We start from the raw sequence: 20,966 nt of genomic DNA on the forward strand, positions 1-20,966 counted from the left end.
TTTATTTGCACACTGTTATTACTTGTCAAAGCCTCATATAATTATTTACTAAAATAATCTAATGTATACAAATATGTTACAGTTTGTGAGACTGAGACACGGACCTGGTATCAAGTTTTCGTTCATTAACCCAAAAAATATTTTGCGATTATTTTCCATACAGTGACTTAACGTTAATTTAAAGAGTTCTATATTATTTTGTAAAAAAAAGAAATAAAGACAAGAAAATAAATGGTAAAATGAATAATTATATTAATAAATAATGTAACCGTGGTCTCTTACTTAACACAATTGAGCATGTTTTGCTGATGTTTACTGTTTCTTTTTAAATATTTGCTTAATACATCTGCCTTGACGGAGAATGTTTCTAGCTCTAATATGATTAGCAAACACTGCCAAAGGCTACATCATGCACAGGTCCTTTAGACTTGAAAAATGACCGAAGTATTTTATTAAATATGTTTATTATCATAACATCAATACATAAAATACACACTTTAAAAAAAAGCAAAAAAAAAATAGCAACAAAAACATGTTTTATAGAAATTGCTCTCAATCGTGGGGCATTTTTTAACATATGTAAAGCTATTTAAAATATAAGATTGATTGAGTTTTTTTTAAAAAAAACATTTTTTGCAAGAGCCTTTGTTTCAGGTTGTGGTAATTACATTTTGCAAACACAGTAAAGAATATGCAGCTAATTTTCAAAACACATAAATCAAAAGATTCGAAGTAGTAGTTTTACTCATATCATTTATTTTAGGGTAAATAGGGCGTTTTCCTTTTACTCCTGCTTGTGGGGTGCTGAGTGAAAGTACTTTATCACATCATAGGTGGTGATTAATGGCGTTGGACTAAGTTATGCGTAGAGGCATGTAAGAGAGGTACATGAATATGTGCATGCGCAATGTGTGAGTTATGTGCATGCATGGCCTGTATGATATCATATTGATAAGTGGACAGGTAAGTAAGTTACACATATCTGCATTCACAGCACCTTTATCATAAGTGTAATGGCGCTAACGTTTAATTTTTGAAGCGATGTATTAATAATAGTTTAAATCGTATTTGCATATGTAGAACGTTTGGAAACAATCTGTATACAATGCTTTGTTAACAGGGTTCCCACCACTACTAGCGATTAGTAAAATAGAGTAATATTAGAATGTATTTTATTTTATATTTGGATGAGAGAAACATTTGAGAAACATGCTTATTTGTAAAGGTATGTACATACCTGTATAGCTTAGGTGCATTTAGTTTTACATGATAAGTGCCTAACAATTGATACAAAAATAGCTCTGAAAATAATTCATGAGTCAGTTATTATGATCGCATGAAACTTTTCAGAGTGCATTGCAAACGCGTTCAATAACAGTATTACAAATATAGGTGTTTCGATCCGTTACACAAGAGCATCACAACATTCTCTGCGCTGATACTTAATAACCTAGTTACTTTAGATAGTCTTGCGAGTGGAATCTACCTTTTGTAGATCCCATTAATATATTTACTATGCAGTGTTTACTGCATATGTAGATCTACAGTGTATCTGAATATTAGTTTAACCCTACAGACCAGTTTTAGTCATGTTAATGTACCGCAAGCCATAAGACATGTCCTTTGGCATTCCACAGGGAGCAACTTTAATTAGTAAAGGGCTCATTAGGGAATTGAAAAAACATTGCTCCTGTACTAGTGAATGTAATTTTCCACTGTAAGCTTATTTACTGATGCTGGAACAAAATGCAGGAATTTGTAAATATAAATATTATTACATTTATGTAATATATTACATACATGTAAATGCTAACTACATAAGGATGTATTGAAAAGCAATATAAAGATGTAACAACATATCTGTTGCTTACTCAAGATGACCTTTTAAAATAATCTTTAAATTGTGTTTAAAATTATGAATAAAATCATTCCCAGTTGCTTTCACTTCTCTTTGAAACAGGTTTGCTCTAAAGTTCTATGCTGTTTATTTTTCACTGACTGTTAATGAGAGTGAGAGATCATTAGAGATCAACAATCATCAGATTTTAAGGTCTCTAAAAGTGGTTACTTACCCAACAGTTTTTGTGTACTTTTACCATATATTCACTTTTTTAATCTAAAGATTTAAGATGGAACACTGATTATAGCAGAAAACACCTACCTATTATTTTTCCTGCTAGACTATAACAAAGATAATAGCCTGATATATATTACACATGCATATTCAAGGGATGGGTCGCATTAAATAATTTTTTCCTACAAAATAATTTAAGAAGGTTTTAACATTTGGTGGACCACTTTATCAATAGGTAGAAGGCTACATCCAGCATGTAGGCAAGCAGATGGAAGGCATTTTATTACCAATTACAGCTCATATCACTATATTTTTCTATAAAAAATCCATATACAAATCATGACAGCACTTAAATATGTTATGTCGTCCGTTCCACCACATAGTTTTCTCACAGTATTATTTGTGTATTTTCCTGTTTATTACATCTCTATCATTTTATATTATGTTTTTTTATTGCCTATCAAGAGATACAGAATATAATTTGTATGCCAGAAATATGAATTGTTGATATTAAGATATAATTAGAATATGGCTTTGATTATTGTAGAATTTGCAATTTACGTAAAGTAATTGATATAAAATATTTTATTTACATGTGATATAGCATTTCCAATAGGTACCAACATGCACACTATGGGGTTGATTTACTGTGTCTTGTGCAGGACATTTTTGCCATGTACCTTATAAATTCTTTTTCCAGTCATTGCTAATGGGCACAACTAAACACAGACTTAACATGGACAAAAATTTCTGTTATTTACAAATTAAGCGTTCTGCACCATGTCTATTATCCTTTCACCTATTATAAGGATAGTGACTCCATGTAACAGTTAAGCAAAAAAGTATAAATATGACAAAATTATATATGTAAGAATATTTTCAAACTATATATTATTATTTCATATTTAAATTAATACAATGTAGCTAAAGATTTATATACTTGTAGTGAACAGGTTAATACCATTAGTACAGTATCGTATTTAAACCACTCTAGTGCTCAAGTTGGTAATTTATTGGTCATTTTATTGATTTAATGGAAGGGACTGCAGTTTTAAAATGTCTTTCCTTTTCTGCTAAATATTTAGTGTAAGATTTATAGATGGTAGGTGACTCTCATATTCCAAGGAGCCCATGAAGACACTAGCTGAAGAGTAGTTTTCCAGCCACAAAATGAAAAAAAAAATGCAATATAATAATAATCCAATTTTTAATTTAGTTAGTAAGGTTATCCTTCCCATCAGATGGGCTACCAATAAAAAGAAAAGTTACAGAATAATAGGCAGCAAAATGGACAAGAATCTCATTTATACTTAAAGACCATGGAACATCAGAAGGAAACCTGTACTCTAAAATATGGTGAAACACCAAATCACCATGGGGTTCCACAGGAAGTTGACCTTTCACCATGGTAATTAAATTTTTATTTAATGACCTTTCTGGAATTAAGTTCATACACAAGTTAAGTCTCCGATGTCCATCTTAACTCGGTGTTTACCTTTGTATTACTGGGAGAGTTTAGTAAATAACCACTTGAATGGGAGTTATAGCTTTGAATAGCCGTGTATATTTATTAAAATGGCGCAAAATAACCTATATGTGTTGTGTTTTAAGTAGACCTTGACAAGCAACTCTTCCACTGCCGTTTCATCTGTCCACAATTATATGAGTTATACAGTTTCTTTGACTTTTAAAACAGAATAAAAAATGAAACTTGTAGAAAAAAACCCTCAAGACATAGGGAAAACAATACCCCAGAAACTGACAGAATTACATTACTCTCCCTGGAAAAAATGTGTAAAATGATTTAACTTGCAAAATGAAATTAGACATAGTTTTGTGCTTTACACTATATGAAGAATGTTTTGTGCAGTTCCTGTACAAACATATCAATAATCCCTCATGCAGTTATTGTTTTCAGTTTTATCTTTGTAATGCTGAGGAGAATATATCCTGTATAGTTTTTCAAGGTGTTATTTTATCCTATTATCATTGGATGATAATAAAGAACCCTATTTAATCCATGCAGATCATGTTTTATGCTAATATTATTATTGGTAATATTCACTGTATTTAATTGGAAAAAAAATAACATATGTCTATTATATTGGTAATATACATGAGAAATTCACATTTTGGATGACGGTGCTATTTATGACCTCACGGTGAATATTGCCCATGTCTTATATTTACAGATTGATAGCAGTCTGAGGAATGTCCCTCTGTAGAGCATGGATGACCGCACACATATGCAGGACGTCATAAAGTACACATTGCTAGCCTGGCATTAGGTTTCCAGCAGTAACCTGTCTGTTCAGGATGCACTGGCTATAAGCTGTACCATTGCATAAATATTTTAATTTACTAATGACTCATTTGTCAGTGGGAAAACTAGCAAAACCCCATGGTCACACAGCAGTCATCCATTGCTTGATTAAATTATCTTTGATTGTGAGCAGGGACAGTTATACAATTAGGCAGTCTAAATCGGTGATTATAAGAAACTGGGCTTGGTTGGGGTATAAATATACTTAAGCAACAATATAGAGGAGTGCAGATTGAGCCCTTAAAAGTTCCTTCCTCCTAATGTTGTACTAGCTGGTTTCTGTGCGGCTTACCTTTCAACTGTCTGTCTTTTGAAGTGGCTGCACCTCTTCTGGATTCATGCGCCAATCTCCCTCTTGGCTTCCCTCCTTTTCCTCTTTATAAATACACTTCATTTGTTCTCAGAAGTGTCTGGTGCTTAAATTTGTCATCATTGTATTACGTTCGTTTCAGTACTTTTTATTTTATATAATAAACTTTTTTTTAAATCAGTTTAAGCATGTAAATCTGCTAAAATGTACAATCATATCTTTATAAAGGTATATACCTGGAAAGCATACAAACACAGTTTGGCCTTGTTCAGTAAAATAAGAATTGGACGCTTTGTTCTGCATATATAGAGAATGAGGAATACTTGTTCCTTTTGGCCAGAATTTACTAATCCAAATTGTTTATCTGTATGATGAGAAAGCTAAGATTAATTCTGAACTAGACAAACTCACAGTTGTCCAAGCATATTATCTACATATAAGTGCCATAAGAAGGTCACAATGCACAGATGTTATGCTGTATTATTTGGAATGCTGCAAAATACAGTTTTTGAGTCACTGAAGTGTATTTCTCTGTAGAATAATTTGTATTTCTTGAAGTACCAATACTTTGCATTTTTTAACATGTGCCTTTCTATTGTTTCTTCTGCAATTACATTGTTAATTCCGAAAATTATGCTGCAATGTTTTGTTTTCATTTCTTACATGTTTGTCAATAATTACTTAGGATCATGTTTCTGCTGTGTTTTACAATGACCCAGCCAGGAAAATGTATACTGTCGTAGACCACCAATTTGGTGTGAAGAGAATTGTGGCATTTAGTATTGGTTTGTTCCCTTACAGTGGATTGTCAGCTCTCATTCGTGAGTTTCTGCTTCTTGATATTGCTGCAACAGAAGCCCAGAATTATTGACTTTATTTATAGCACCTTCTTAGGCCGCACTTTGCAGAGAATATTTAATAATTTGCACCAGTTCCTGCCCTGATAGAGCTTAGAGTCTAGATCAGTGATGGGCAAACTACGGTCCGCGGGCCAGATCCGGCACTCTTAGAGGTTGTATCCGGCCCGCCAATATTTTAAAAAAATTCATTAAAATATGCATAAAATTATTAGGGCCGACCCTGTGTGTCAGAACCTTCATTTTTATGCCTTCCCAGCTCTTTCCTTCATTACACTTCATCCTCCTTCCTAAAAGGACACTTCGTATGTCAATCACTGAAACACCTGCCCGCCCCCTAATGGCTGAAAGTCATGTGAGAAGAGATGGGCTGGGCCATATACTAAGGCGGATTTCGATTGGCTGCTGTGTTGTCAGTTAGTGGCTCACCAGAAAAACGGATCTGCAACAACCTGCTGAAATAAGTGCTGTGTCTGTACGATCACTGCACTTATAGAGGTAACACTGCTATATAACACCCTCCCGTCCCATTCAAAAAAAATTATTATATATTTCGATATTTGAGTTTTTTAATAAATTATTTTGGCCCGCCTAAAGTTTTTCTTTTTTATTTGGCCCGCTCCTGAAAAAGTTTGCCCATCACTGGTCTAGATTGTTTACCACACAAACACACACTATGGTTAATGTCAGAAGCCAATTAACCTAGCAGCTTGTACTCGGAATGTGCGAGGGAAATGGAGCGTCCGGAGGAAACCCACGCTAGAACGGGGAGGACATACAAATGTCACACAATTAGTGCCCTGGTCACTGCCATACTTGCACCCAACCATTTGTTAGTAGAAAGAGGTCCCTTTATTGCCTTGGGGTTGTGGGCCTGCTCACATTTTATATTGTTATGTCCCTGAAACATGTAGATGTTACGGTAAATTATTATCAACACTTTGCCACCATATTCTAAACTATACAGATCTAATTAGAAGAGTTTAGATGGGTTTGGCTAGCACCATGTTTACAAAATAAACGATTCATCTGATATCAGTGGAATGTATAAAGAAATAGCCTGTATAAACATGTGTATTAACCAGTTATAGTTCTTTCACTGCCTAGCAAGGAACATACAGTATACACAGCTCATAAAGTCCTCCTGAAACTAACTAGAAAGCATGTTAATGCTATACTGGTATCACATAGCTAATTGTTACTGCTTCTACAGAAGTGTGACTGGAGGCAAAAATGTCTATTCTGAAAGCAATTGATGACCTTATTTTTCCTGTGCAGCCCTACTGACGATGACGCCCCTAGGGGGAGTATTAAATTTGCCTTGGGCATATTGGTAAATTGATGCAGTGATTTGTTGTTCTGTTATAGACTTATTAAGCTTGGGCAGCTTTTTTACAATAAGAAAAGTTTAATTTTATTTTTTGTTCTGCAATGATATAGTTGATATAGTTTCATTTCTGAGGATCATTAAAGTGGTGCACTCACAGTAGCTGTCTATAGAGTATGTAGCAGCTGGCATGTGATGAAACTGCATTTTGGCAAATTGTGTATATGTAGAAAGATAATGTGTTTGCACATGGTAAATGGTATCCATATGTCTTGTGTTCTTGTAATATTATGTACACAGTAAGGACATTTACAAACTGGTGGTCGCTCATCAAGTTGATTTTTGTTTTAAATGAGTCTATTTGACCTGTGCACATGCACGTTTGCCATCCCATTTTGTTTTTTGGAGGAAAGGCACTTTTTTGAAACCAAACAAACATTCTCTATGTGGTCTTCAACATAATTATTTGCACAGAATCAGCGTCTTATTTCCAGTATACCATGACAAATGTAATACCAAGTTATCCATTGAACTATGGTAATGAAAGCTGCATATTCATTGCTGGAAGACTTCAGATCATGAAAGTGCCATGTGAAAGAAGGTTAGCACAAACATAGCAACTATAGAATACTAAAACTCAATCCTATTTCTGCCCATAAGCAGGAGATTATGCCCTATGTCTCATCCTTTCTGTAGGGTATTGTAGAGTTAATAAAGTACTAGGTGAGATGTCTGATAACTATGGTAAAAATTCCAGTCGCTGGTTTGCGATTGTCTATGAACGTGCAATGTGGACACACCTGCTGATCCAGCCATAAAATCTTTTTTACACCCTCTCTGCAAGATGTACAAATGCCTATTTCACTATTGCACACAATGGACCTCATTTAAAGTCGGACGCAAAGTCCGTTTAAGAATTGTAGGAGTGGGAGTGTGCCGCAGGCAGGGCCGTCTTTCCCATTGGGCACAATGGGCAGGTGCCCGGGGGCCCTGCAGCCCAGGGGGGCTTGTCGGAGGCAGCAAAAAAAAAAAACCTGAAAAAAAAGAAGAAAATACTTACCTTGCGGTCAGCTGGCGATCCGGCTCCCTCCATGGTCTCCTCCTCCGTCGCACTCGCAGTGCATGTCGGGCGTGACGTCATCACGCCCGCCCGACATCCATTGCGGAGCGCGACGTGCCCATATATATATAATCATTTTATTTCTTTTTGTATATATAGGGGCCCAGGTGCACTGCGGTGCCCGGGGGCCCAAGATGTTCTTAAGAGGGCCCTGGTCGCAGCTTGGTAGTGTATTATGAGTGGCAAGCAACCCCATTTGTGTCCCACTCTTAATACCCTATGGAGCTGCGAGCAGTTCCTGCAGCTAGCTAACGCTTGCGCTACCTAATTCCTGTCGCACAGCTTTAGCCCTGTTTTGACGTGTGTTGCGTTTGCACCTCACTGCGACTAGGATGTATTTACATGGTCACACCTTCACATATCCGTGTTCCTCCCATTCTCTCGTAGTGAGTCGCAAGCTGTCGCAAGTGTCAATTGCGTCCAAGATGCAGGTGGATTTGGTGCTTTCTGCACATGCAGGATAGTGTTTTTTTGTTGGATGCGCCTAAAACGGACTTTGCGTCCGACTCTAAATGAGGTCCAATGTCTGTTAATATTTTAAATTGGTAAACATACAGCAATGTATCACTGTCTTAAGTTGTATGTGTCAAACTTTGCATACAAGATTTTGTCATAGAATGGTTGCTTAAGTCCATACAAACAAATTTCGAATCTACTTATGCCACTTGTTCATTAATGCTTTCAAACGGGGGTTTCCACGGCACAATGGCAAGTAGGCATGAACTGTAGGTGAGGGCATGGCTATCATTTTAGATAATACTAGATTGCTTTCTAGCCCCTTCTTATTCCATTAAAATACATGGGCAATGCTGCGTGCACTACTGGCAAAAAAGGGAAAATGGTAAATGACAACATTCCTCCTATACCCTGCTACAGTGATTTATGTAAATAAAAATCACAACTGATTTTTTTCATTAATAGCCTGCACATTCACTTAATACATAGACCTATATCCCTCAACCAGCGCCAACATTAAATTAATTGTGTTCAGATTTAATAAATAGACCTCTTTTCCTGCAACCTGCCCCAACATTAAAATAGTAGTACTCAATATTCACTAATAAACCCATTAGTTTCCAAACATCCTCGACATTAAGTGATTAGTATTCACATTTAATAATTAGCCTTCTCCCCAAACTCAGCCCCTCATTCAATTAATAGCAATGCTGTAAGTCTGTTGGTCTCAGGGAAAGAAACATACTGTGACCTGATCCGTGTCCTCAAACACCTCATTCCCAGGCTAGGGTGGGGGGCTTTTGGGGTGTTCAGGGCAACTGGAAACCGCCTCTAAGTGTGTGCCTGTGTTACTGCATCTACTTGTGTTCAAATGAAGGGATGAGTCATCCCTTAACTAACATGTTGATTGTTGCATAATCTAATCGTCATTTACAACCCAAAAGCTACTTTACCTGTGCCAAAGCCACTTGTCCGCCATAAGCATTTCACATACTATGGAAGCCTCGCAAACAATTCTGCCTCTAGTTTTGTGGGTTAGTAGATAAATCTGCAAATTACTGCTCAGTTTCACCTGATTTATGACTAAAGTTAATTATGAGAATGAGGGAACTTTGGGACTGTTTTTATTATGTGTTGCACTTAAATGTGTTTGAAAGTTTTTATTATATTTAGTGCACGTAGAAATTCCTTTTACCAGAGAGGTGGAATTGGAAGGTGCATGATGTGCCACATTAAAAGTGCAGAGATTAGACGTGATAAATTACACCTCTATAGTGGTGGATAATTTAAGGCCTTTTGCAATGAGAAAAAACTGTGCACCCTCCTGCAAAACAGAGAAGACAGCTGTAAATGTTAATTCTCCCCTTTCAATTTCATTTAAAAAATCCCATCCTGCAATGTTACATTTTCTTTTTGCAATTCATTGCAAAAGTAGGCGCTCTTGTGCGCCTAATTCACACTTAGCAAGGAATGCCCTCAATCCGTCCAATTTGTCCCATCAACTTGAGCAAAGTTTTGTCCTGTGCACAATGTCACAAAAGAGTGTGCTGCAGTTTTGCACTACGGTTCTTTTATTACCTTTCCTTAGTGTGGGTATTTACACTTATACTTTTGTTTTTACTCCAGCAACAGTATAGCAGTATAATAAATGTTCTCTTTTGTGTTTCATGTGTAACTTTATTCCATGTAAGTGTCCAGGATAGGACCAATACCTGATGTAGTGAGCTCATTGGGAGGGCATACCTGGAACTGGTGTCATATGTAGTGATGATGAAGAGTCATTTATTTAGCATAACATAGGGACAAACATATTTAACATATTACATACATAAGTATTAAAAGTAATATGCTAATCTGAAAATCATTGAAAACTTTTTTTTGTTTACATTTTGGTTATGTATGCTGTGTAAGTATGCTTAAGTATGAATTAAAATCTTTTTCTATGCATACCTGTTTTAGTTGGGTGGCTAGAAAATGTGATTACTGATGATTAGAGTCCTTGTATGTGGGCCATTTACTTGTGAAGACAGGTTATATATATATAGTTCTGACATTATCAAAAGTCAATCACCGGGCATATATTTGCGTTAATTGTACATTCAGTTAATTAATAGATGAAGTGTTTTGTTTGATGTTAAAGAACATACACATGTGTTTTATGCCTGTTGTATATGTTAAATTAAATTCAAAATCAGAGGTAATTTTCCTAATGTATATCAAAAGCTAAAAAACTTTTATTGTAAGTCTCAAATAAGGCCAAAATATGGGCTACTCCTGCTTTTGTAGCAAAAAAGAAAACTGGTTGCAATTTAAAGTCTGGATTGAGTTAAGGTTTCAAAATCACTATACAGTCTCTTTAAACACTTTTTAATAATTAGTTGGGTAAATTCATGGGGTATGTGCAGTGTAGTAGTAAATAATAGTATTGGAATATGAGAATCTGATGCACACCAAAGATGAACACAATAATAGCAACCTTTTAAGTTTAGACTTAGCTTTTACTGTACTTCCTGAAATGTGGTCGGCACTTTGCTTTGATTTCTTTTACTAATAAATGTATCAATTCACATTTAATTTGTTATGTGTATCAGTATGTGTAATACTCGTCAGTATTCAAATGACATTTATAGCTTACCTTGGATATCTTGAAGCTCAACCACTTTCTACATGGATATAGCCAGTGCCAATTCGTGGCCTTATTCCAGACCACTACATCCATATTCTATATTGATTTGATACTTTCTCTAGCTTGTTTGCTTTCAAATAATATGTTGACCTAGCACCCAAAAAAATGTGTCACACACACATTTGTCACCAAGGGAAACACATGTTATTCACTGCATGAAAATATTACAGTAGGTTGCACAGATGTGCCTATCTCAAACAAATTGAGGCAACTGTCTCAGGAAGCAGTTTTTTGGAGGGCACCATCATTTATGGAATAAATTCAAAAATAAAAATTTCCTTGCTGTTAACATTTAAATTGTGATTTCTACAATGTTGTAAGATCTAATAATAAAAAAGTCACACGATTTGACACCATGGGCCTGAGTCATTAACGAGAGCAAAAAAATTAGTAACTTTGCACCTGGGCAAAACCATGGTCCATTGGAGGGGGGAGGTAAATTTAAAATGTGGGGACAGATTTACAGTTGGGGTAGGGCATGTCCTAGATCAACTTTAAATTTCAGTGTAAATATTAAGATATCAAGTATTTGTGTGCCACATGAAAAAGCAGCCAGTGGTTTCCTTATGTGCAAAATAATAAGCTAATTTGCACCCCTTAAATTGTAACATGGTTTGTCCAGGATCAAATTTATTTTTTTGCTTAGCTCTCCTTAGTGACTCGGGCCCCATTTGTTTTATTTTAATTAATTATCATCTCTTTCAGTTGAGTAAAATATATTTAAAAAAATGTGTGTTTGAAGAGCCTTCAATCAAAGTTTGTAGACTTCTCTATGTGCATTTGGTGTTGGTACAAAATTCATTTTTCAAACAGTTTTTATTTTACCAATGGTGTGTTTAGCTACACATTCTTTGGCTGCTATTCATGATGCCGATTTAGTGCAATGTCTCATTCACTATATGTGACTTTTCACTTTACTGATTTCAATTCCTTACAGTGAGGATCCATGGAGAGCTGCAAAGATGATAAAAGGATACATGCAGCAACACAACATTCCACAAAGAGAAGTGGTTGATATTACAGGACTGAATCAATCACATTTATCACAACATCTCAACAAAGGAACTCCTATGAAAACCCAAAAACGCGCTGCTTTATATACCTGGTATGTGAGGAAGCAAAGGGAGATACTTAGACGTAAGTATGACAGTGTATGTGCCAGACAGTTTTGAAAGATAAAACATTAATAGTATATCCTGAAGGAAAAGCTTAATTGCAATATACATTATTACACATATAGGAGCTCATGTGGAGCTGAATGCAAATTGCGTTTTTGCCGTATAATATACTTTTTTACTTCTACATAGGTGTACAAAGCACTAGTTCTGAAACTAGTGATTTGTGCATATGTTCAGATGTAAAGAAGCATATTATACTCCAAAAATGCAATTTGCGTTCAGCTCAACATGAGCCCCATAACTCTTATCTGTTGATGTGGGTAGTAGATCCTGTGACACTGCTATCATGTAGAAAGGCAGTGTTCTGAAAGTTTTCAGTCCTCTTGCACAGTGAGCATTCTGCCAGCACATGGGGTGTTTCTCATTAATATTCATGAATCATGAATAGTTATAACTGCAGAGAAAATGACTTCATGCAGGAAGTAAATATAGAAAGTTAGCAATATAGGACCAAGCAGCTACAACATGATACCAAATAGTCTGTCATATTCTCCATCCTGCCTTCTCATGTATTATTAAGGGTCAAAGGTTAAGTAAGAGTACCAAGTCTTAGTTGCAATGCGTCTATGCAGAAATCAGACTTGATGCAGTATCGGAGGTGGGTGCCTACTGGGCTCTGGGCTATTAAGATGCATCACAATAACAAAATTCGCAGAATGGAATATTTAGTGGCTCTTGATCAGGAGCCCACATAGGGTCTATCATGGATGTCCCTTGTGTTATTTTGTTTACTCTTATCCTGGTAGATTTGAGCTGTTAATAGGTGAAATTAACAAATGATATGATAACAGGATGGGCATGTACTGATTTTACAAAATGTGAGAGGCAGTTGGGATAAACAAACAATAGAGAAACTGGGTTTAAGGGTTCTTGAATAGAGACTTATTCTAAAGGGCGTAATTTTGAAAGATGTAGAGATTCTTATCACTAATCGTCATAACCCTTAGAGACTTAAACCCTGTACTCAGTTCTTACCCTGCTCCACTACATACTGTTTTGTGGCATTGTAATACAATATGCTGATTTGGGCATTTTTATTTTATGCATTCACTATTAGCTAGTATGTAAAATTTTTCCACAACACTGTAAGATTCAATATTGTCCTGTTAAAATGCAGCACTTCTCACAGTACCATTAAGTACTACGCCAAAACTGGAGACTTATCTGGTTATCAATGGTTCATCTTGACACACGGTTCAAGATATGAAGCACAAACACCACAACACTATGGAATGATTTCATTGTATAGTGTAGATAGTATAAGGTTGAGTACACTACTGAGTGACAATATCTTTCCTAAACTCTCATTTACTACTTGTCCAGCCTTTCAGAATCAGCATATAATGGCCATAGATTCTTATACATGGTTTCAATATTATATGCCAGAGCAGAGGGAGTATAAACCAATTTAAATTAGTGTCCACAATATGACTAAAGACCGTATATAAACTATTATTGGTAATCATTCCCTACTCTACCTAAAAAATAGCACTAGCAACAATAACATTAATTATGTTTTTACACTTGGGACATATTGCAGCCAACAATTTATATGACGTTGTAGGCCCTGGGCAACCACCGTCTACCTGAAAGGACTTGAACCTAATGACAGTATGTCTTTTTTTGTATGTTGCTTTATGTATCTTTGCAGTGGCTAGATTTTCCCTCCCTTTCTTTGCAGAATTCAACCAGACAGTCCATGGTTCTGGAAATATGACAGACAAAAGCAGCCAGGATCAGCTGCTGTTTCTCTTTCCAGAATTTAATCAACAGAATCAAGTCACAGGGCAGTCTGACGATTCTTGCTCAGAGCCCGCCAACAAGAAAATGAGACGTAACCGCTTCAAGTGGGGGCCTGCGTCCCAGCACATCCTCTACCAGGCCTATGAAAGACAAAAGAATCCCAGCAAAGAAGAAAGAGAGGCTTTGGTTGAAGAGTGTAACAGGTAATGTGGGGAAATGTTAATGTGGGGTCACAGGGGTGTACCTTTACTGAGGCAAATTTAGGGTCCCTGTTGAAGGCAGAGAGATTTATGGAAAGAAATCCAATGAAGAGGACCCAAAGAGAAGGATAGTTCCTAAAGTGTTGCCGTTCAATTATCTGATCATTAAACATGTGTAGCACACTCAGTGAAGTGTTCAGATATGCATGTAGTTCACTTCTTGAGGATGTCAAAATTAGGTGGTTTCTCCAGTGTCAGCAACAATTCTCAGATCAGTGTTGAAAGGTGTCTATATATTTATTGGAAAGTCATAGTCCATATGGAATTAATAGTGCTTGCAATGAAAGAAAGAGGAGAAAACATAGTGTAATATTTGTAAAACACATGCTGGGTGTATGAATTAATGTGATTCCCCTCAACTATCACGCAATGTAAATCCACCATATCTCATATAGCCTCATGTAAAGTTTGTTCTTATTCATAACACAAATGGAAACTTAGAAGTGCGGCTGCAAATGGGGGGTGGGGGGGGGGGGGTGGCAGGCTGTTTCGTAACTCATAGCATTATACTTTTTCCTGCAGTAGAATCCTTTACAGGTTACGTCACAAACACGTAACCAAAAACATAAGCAAGTTTTGGGAGCCTCATCATTGCAGACAGTGGTTCATGGGACTTTATTTATTTGAACGTTTCACAGTACATTAGCACTTGTCACTCCAGTCATTTGGCGCTGGTCTTCCATCTTTGAGGAGAGTTTTATAGGCATAGTTTTTACAGGTGACAATATGTGTATTTTAGTATACACAATATTGCTATGTAATCAATAAGAAAGGCACATTTAGTTTGCTCCCTTGAGTAGCAAAACAGTTAGACCTACCCCTGGGGTAAGCTATTCCATTTGTGGTAGTTCCTACCTAGGCAGACATTCCTATGATCGTTCGCCAAACTGGATTTTAATGCAGATTAGACAATGAAAGCAGACGCATATTAGTTGCTATATTTTTAGTGCAGATTTGCACATTTGAACGCAGAAGCCCACAATAAGCATTCTAAAGAGACACTAATCTACAAAAAAGACTTAATTAAACCTAGCTCATGGGAATGTATATGCTAGATATAGTTTTATCTTTCTGTGCATGGTCTCCTACCCTTTTGCCTGATCTGAAAGATCTCCGTCATATTCTTGGACCTCTCTGAACCTAGTCACACCCCAATAGTGGCACGCCCCACCTTCGATGATGTCTCAAATGCCTTGCTGTCACCCCCACATATATTGAAATGTGAGAGGATTATCACCTCAATATTGACCAAAGTTCTGGCAGTAAAGGAATTATGGGGGGAGAGAAAGTGTACTATTTGGTGAACTCTGCAAGCAGCCTTTATAGCATCATCATTACAACTTAGTATTTGTATATGTGTATACCTCAATAGTAACATTATAGAAATACAATTAGGGGAAATAAGGAATAAAAAGTTGTCTCATTTTCCCTTTGTTGAGGCAGCCTTTTCTTTCCGTTTTATAAAACAGGGTGTCAGGAAATGACAGTTGTTGGTGGGGCCATGTGAAGTGGGACAATTTGTGTGATTCCTGCATTAATTTAGTTAATTTAATATTTCCCATTACACGTGGGTCCAGTTACTTTTACTTAGCTGTATAAGCCACTACTGCAGAAGTTGGCAAAGTGTGTGGGATGGGACTGAAATTTTAGGGCAGGACTATGGGGAAATAGCAGTCTGTGAATGAACTTGTGTGCTTGTACACTGTCTCTTCCGTGCTGTGGCCTTGTACCAAACCAGAAAGCATTTCCATTCCCTAGTAAGTCGATCATAGCATAGGCATCTTTTGTTTTCACATCTGAGCACATCCAAGAGAGGCAGAACCATTGTCCTTTTTATTTATATTCTATCATAACAACCCCAATTAGGAGAACATAGTTCACAACATTTTAATACAATTTACTTTGCTGGTTGTCTGGTGCATATATAATCTGTGTCAGACATGATGAACTTTACCCAGACAAACAAAAACTGAGATTTCAATCTAGCATAAAGAAAATAAATTGCATTACTATTGTATTGGATAAAAGTGTTAGAGCTGTGCCCAACTCTATGTATTGTGTGTTGGAGACAAACACTTAAATAGTGCAACACATTGTTTTGTCCATTATCAATGATGCTAATTCTGCCACTGCACAGATAACAAAGGAGACTGCAGATTGGTTAGTAGTTTTTGTGCCATCAGAATTCAGCTGGAGAATGACATAAATTGATGGTTGCCCTCACCACAGGGCCTTAGATACTTTTAGTCTGATCCTACCACTGATGCCTGAGAGCCAGTAGTAATAGAAATTGTGGACTAAAATTTATAGTAAGTTCGTTACTTATTTTGACCTGTACCCTGGCTCTAGCTAGACTAGTAATACGCATCCTGATACACTTCAGGGGATTGCATGGGAGGCCTTGTAACATTCAAAAGGCCTAGACATTTCCATTAATGCCTCTAATAAGTTAAAACAATATATTTAATCAAAGAAAGAGATACCACTCTGTAATAACATATCCAGGGGCGCACGCAGGGGGGGTTTCTGGGTCCCCAGAAACCCCTCCCCTCCGCTAAAGAAGTGCCCCTACATAGCGGCACTGTACTATATAGCAGCCGCGGCGCTGTCAAAGAAGAGTCCGCGGCGGTGCTTTGACAGCGCCGCCGCTGAATAGTACAGTGCTGCCAAAAATGGAGCTTCTGCGCATGCGCAGCAGCTCTCTCAGGTGTTTTTTTTTTTCTTTTTTTGGGTGGGTGGGGAGTAAAAATCCTGCGTGCATCCCTGATATCAATAGGCGTTTTAAAAAAAAATTGTTACAAGGTACAACAAATAAATGTGAAAATAAAGCAGGAGGAAGCTGGGTGCTGCAGGTGAATTCTCGAAGGAATGCATGCGGCCCTAGGACCTCCTGTCGCCCACCACTGAACTAGATTATAGCAAATCATAGTTGCCTACTCTCCAGGTATATCCGAAACCTGCCCATTACATTGGTGAAGTGGGTGGGGGCAAGGCTAATTGAGGCTAATTGAGTCATCTTGGCCCTGTCCCCTGCTATAATAGGCTGAAATTGGTAATGTATAGCAAAGGACGGGGCCTAATGATGCTGTTAGTGTGCCCACACCCCCAAGACACTGCCAACTTTGGAAATGTCCCGGAGTGGGGATCTCCAAAGTTGGCAAGTATTTAGTAAATAGCCTAAAGATTCTTTAGTTGGTTAACTATACAGTACTTCCTTTACTGATTACTTTTTTTCCTTTTTAATTGGTTTGCTGTTTAGTGCTTGTACAAACTGCACACTTTGCATTTATTTTTGTTGTGCTGGTGACTAATTTGAGCAATACACTGCATCATAGAATTTACATGTGTTTGTCTTTAATTTACTAGCAAATGGATCTGTTAGAATCTACTTGGTTGCTATGGGTTACAGAACCTTTGTAAGGCTCACCAGGTTTCATATCCGATATGTTGTATTTATTTTTTGCCGACCTCCACCACATGCAAAAACACTGCTTGTTTCTTGCAACCCTTTGTATTAGCTCCATGAGCTTCTTTATATGAAGTGAGTATTGTGTTAGGTTTTGGCTACAAGCCATCTTTTCTATATATGTGTATATCCGGTGTAGATAGGTACACATGCCTCCATGTTGTACTGATATTAAAAGAAGAATAAAGTCCTTTAAATAGCTTTTACTGATTTACCCTTTTGTGGCTTATGTTTACAGAGCAGAATGTCTACAGCGAGGGGTATCTCCATCAAAAGCACATGGTTTAGGATCAAATTTGGTCACAGAGGTTCGTGTTTATAACTGGTTTGCTAACAGAAGGAAAGAGGAAGCATTTAGACAGAAATTAGCTATGGACGCCTACAGCACAGGTTCCTCCCATCCACACAATCTGAATCCACTTATGTCACATGGCTCTCCACACCATACACAGTCAAGTTCTTCTCCACCAAGCAAATTACAAGGTAAGAAAATAATAAAATAGTGTTAAGTGTATAATGCAAACATGGTCTCAATATAATTATAGCATCTGGTCTAATGGACAGCATTAATTGTTTCCTTTAAAATTAATAATAGAGGGCTATATTTTAATTTAAATTTTTCCACTAGATTATGTTTTTTGGAGATGTAACTGAGGTAACAAGACAAAGGAATGAATGATCCAATTTTAGTGTATTTTGGGAGGAGTGGTGCTTGTCTGGAATGTGCGTTTGTTTAACAATGTTTAACCTTTTACTTCTGCTGTGGCATGCTGCCATTCACAGGAGGCCATCAAGAGTACATTTTACATCACACTTTTTTGGAATGCGCATGAAGTCAGTGGTGGGACCAGGAAGTGACTAGCTAAAGGAGAAAACACTTAAATAATTATGTTCTGACCTTCACAGTTACTGTTTTAGGATGAATGATTGCTTCTCTAGGTAATTAGATCATTTTCAATTATGGGACTCACATTGCGATTACATTTTTTTAAAAACAATCACATTTTTGAAAAACACCTAGATTAAAAACAAAGGAACAATCACTTCAATTATTATGACATTGTTAGAAATTTGTTACATGATTAGAATACTCACACTTCAGATGCTATAATCACTTTCTATCTGGCCAAGTGCTAGCACCTTTCTGACAGTTAGGATATTGACCAGACTTATAGGACCTCATTTAAAGTCGGAAGCAAAGTCCATTTAAGAAGTGTAGGGTTGGGAGTGTGCTGCAGCTTGGTAGGGTAGCCCAGTTGCGTCCCACTCTTAGGATGTAAGCTCTTATGAGCAGGGCCCCCCCTCCCCTCCTGTCTCCATACCGGTTCTTCTGCTCTGTCTTTACTCCATATGTCTTCCTGGAGTTCTTGAAGCATTGGTACTTTGTGTTTATTGTTCTGTACTTTGTCACCCTGTTTTGTACTACTGTTTGTACTGTGTACGGCGCTGCGGAAACCTTGTGGCGCCCAACAAATAAAGGATAATAATAATAATAATAATACCCTACCGAGCTGCGAGCAGTTCCTGCAGCTAGCTAACGCTTGCGCCACCAAATTCCTGCCGCACAGCTTTAGCCCTGTTTTGACGTGTGTTGCATCTCACTGCGACTAGGATGTATTTACATGGTCACGCCCCTTACAATTCAGTTCCTCCCATTCTCTCGAAGTGAGTCGCAAGCTGTCACAAGTGGTAATTGTGTCCAAGATGCAGGCGGATTTGGTGCTTTCTGCACATACGTGGTAGTGTTTTTTTGTTGGATGCGCCTAAAACGGACTTTGCTTTGAGGTCCATAGTGTTCTGTGTTTCCTAGATATCCACCAAATATACTGCATATGTAATAAAGAAAGAAAATAATTTCTGAATTATTGGTATTTTTGTTCAATAATCATTGTTTCTGAAATGAAGAACTGCAATTTCATATCGATAAGTGAAAAGCTACTCTGTGAGCAGGGTTCTCTTACCTCTCTGTCTGTATGTATTACCCAGTATTGTCTTATTAATGTTTGTTCCCAATTGTAAAGCGCTACGGAATTTGCTGGCGCTATATAAATAAATGCTGATGAAGATGATGATGAGATACAGATCAGGCATTTTGCTTGAGATGCTTCATGTGGCATGTACAATTAGTGTCAGAGATTTGTTGGTTTTCTGTGTCTTCATGGACCAATGAAACAATGTCCAAATTTTATTGCATATCCTGTAGGTTATGGACACCTCTGTTTCCTTCTACATGGGTTAACTTTACAGTTTGAAAGGTATCAGAGTAAGTTTGTGGACCATATGATTGTGGACACAACTTGTTCTAATTTAAGGGGGATGTCAGGTGGGAGCTTTGAAAGCTTGCACTGTTTCTGCAAGAAAACCACTAGCATTCTTAACTTTGTTCCAATGCTGACAGATTGAAGTGAAGGGGTTAGGTCTGTGATAGGTGCGATTAAACTGTAGACAAGCTGCATGCAGCATTTTGTGACAGTAATCCCTCCAGCGTAAAAAAGGGGAGGAGTATTCCCCCTGCACTTCAGTGTGTCAGCATTAACACAACATTGCCGCTATGATTGACACTTTTATATCTGGAGGTCAAAGATCCTGTCTCACACCACCTGAACAAATTGCTATCTTCCATATTTTGTTATTAGACAAGTATATCTTGCAATATATATTTTTTATGATGGTGGCATTTGTAATCAGTATTATAAAAATCTGTTTTTACATTCTCACTGTCTGTATGCATCAATAGTAATGGTGTACACATAATTTCCTGTAATCAATTTTATAGTGCATTGTATATTTTATCCATGTGATTGGTTGACTTGGTGAATAGCAGCAATTCTATCCCATTGTTGATATGTGTCCAGGTGATAAGATTCCAGACTAGGAGCCCGAGAGAGCTAAAATGAACAGTAGGGCAGGAGGTATTGTATGATAGCACCCATTGTCCTCTACCTGTAATCTAAACACCAGCCAACTCAAAAGTCAAACAAAAGAAAGCAGACTTTGACAAGCACAAAGGTTACCACAGGGTCAAAGCAGGGTTACAGCTCACATCTCTTTCTGAAGAGCTGCCCCATTTATTCCAACATTTGTGTGCTAATTTAACTACTTAGCTCCAGTGAAGGCCTGCAATGAAATGTAAATGAAGATGACAAATGAACAAATGTGGACTGTT

At 37.1% G+C, this 20,966-nt stretch overlaps 1 protein-coding gene across 1 annotated transcript in view; it reads left to right on the plus strand.

Moving 5' to 3' along the window:
• The window catches only part of HNF1B (HNF1 homeobox B), a 56,150-nt gene that overhangs the window by 1,652 nt on the left and 33,532 nt on the right, over positions 1 to 20,966 (plus strand). Inside the window, exons 2-4 of the mRNA XM_075195723.1 lie at positions 12,091 to 12,290; positions 14,013 to 14,277; positions 18,039 to 18,283. Coding sequence (XP_075051824.1) covers positions 12,091 to 12,290; positions 14,013 to 14,277; positions 18,039 to 18,283 — 710 coding nt within the window. The remainder of the gene's footprint in view (positions 1 to 12,090; positions 12,291 to 14,012; positions 14,278 to 18,038; positions 18,284 to 20,966) is intronic.

This window comes from Mixophyes fleayi, chromosome 2 (assembly GCF_038048845.1).
Source record: "Mixophyes fleayi isolate aMixFle1 chromosome 2, aMixFle1.hap1, whole genome shotgun sequence".
NCBI lineage: Eukaryota > Metazoa > Chordata > Amphibia > Anura > Limnodynastidae > Mixophyes > Mixophyes fleayi.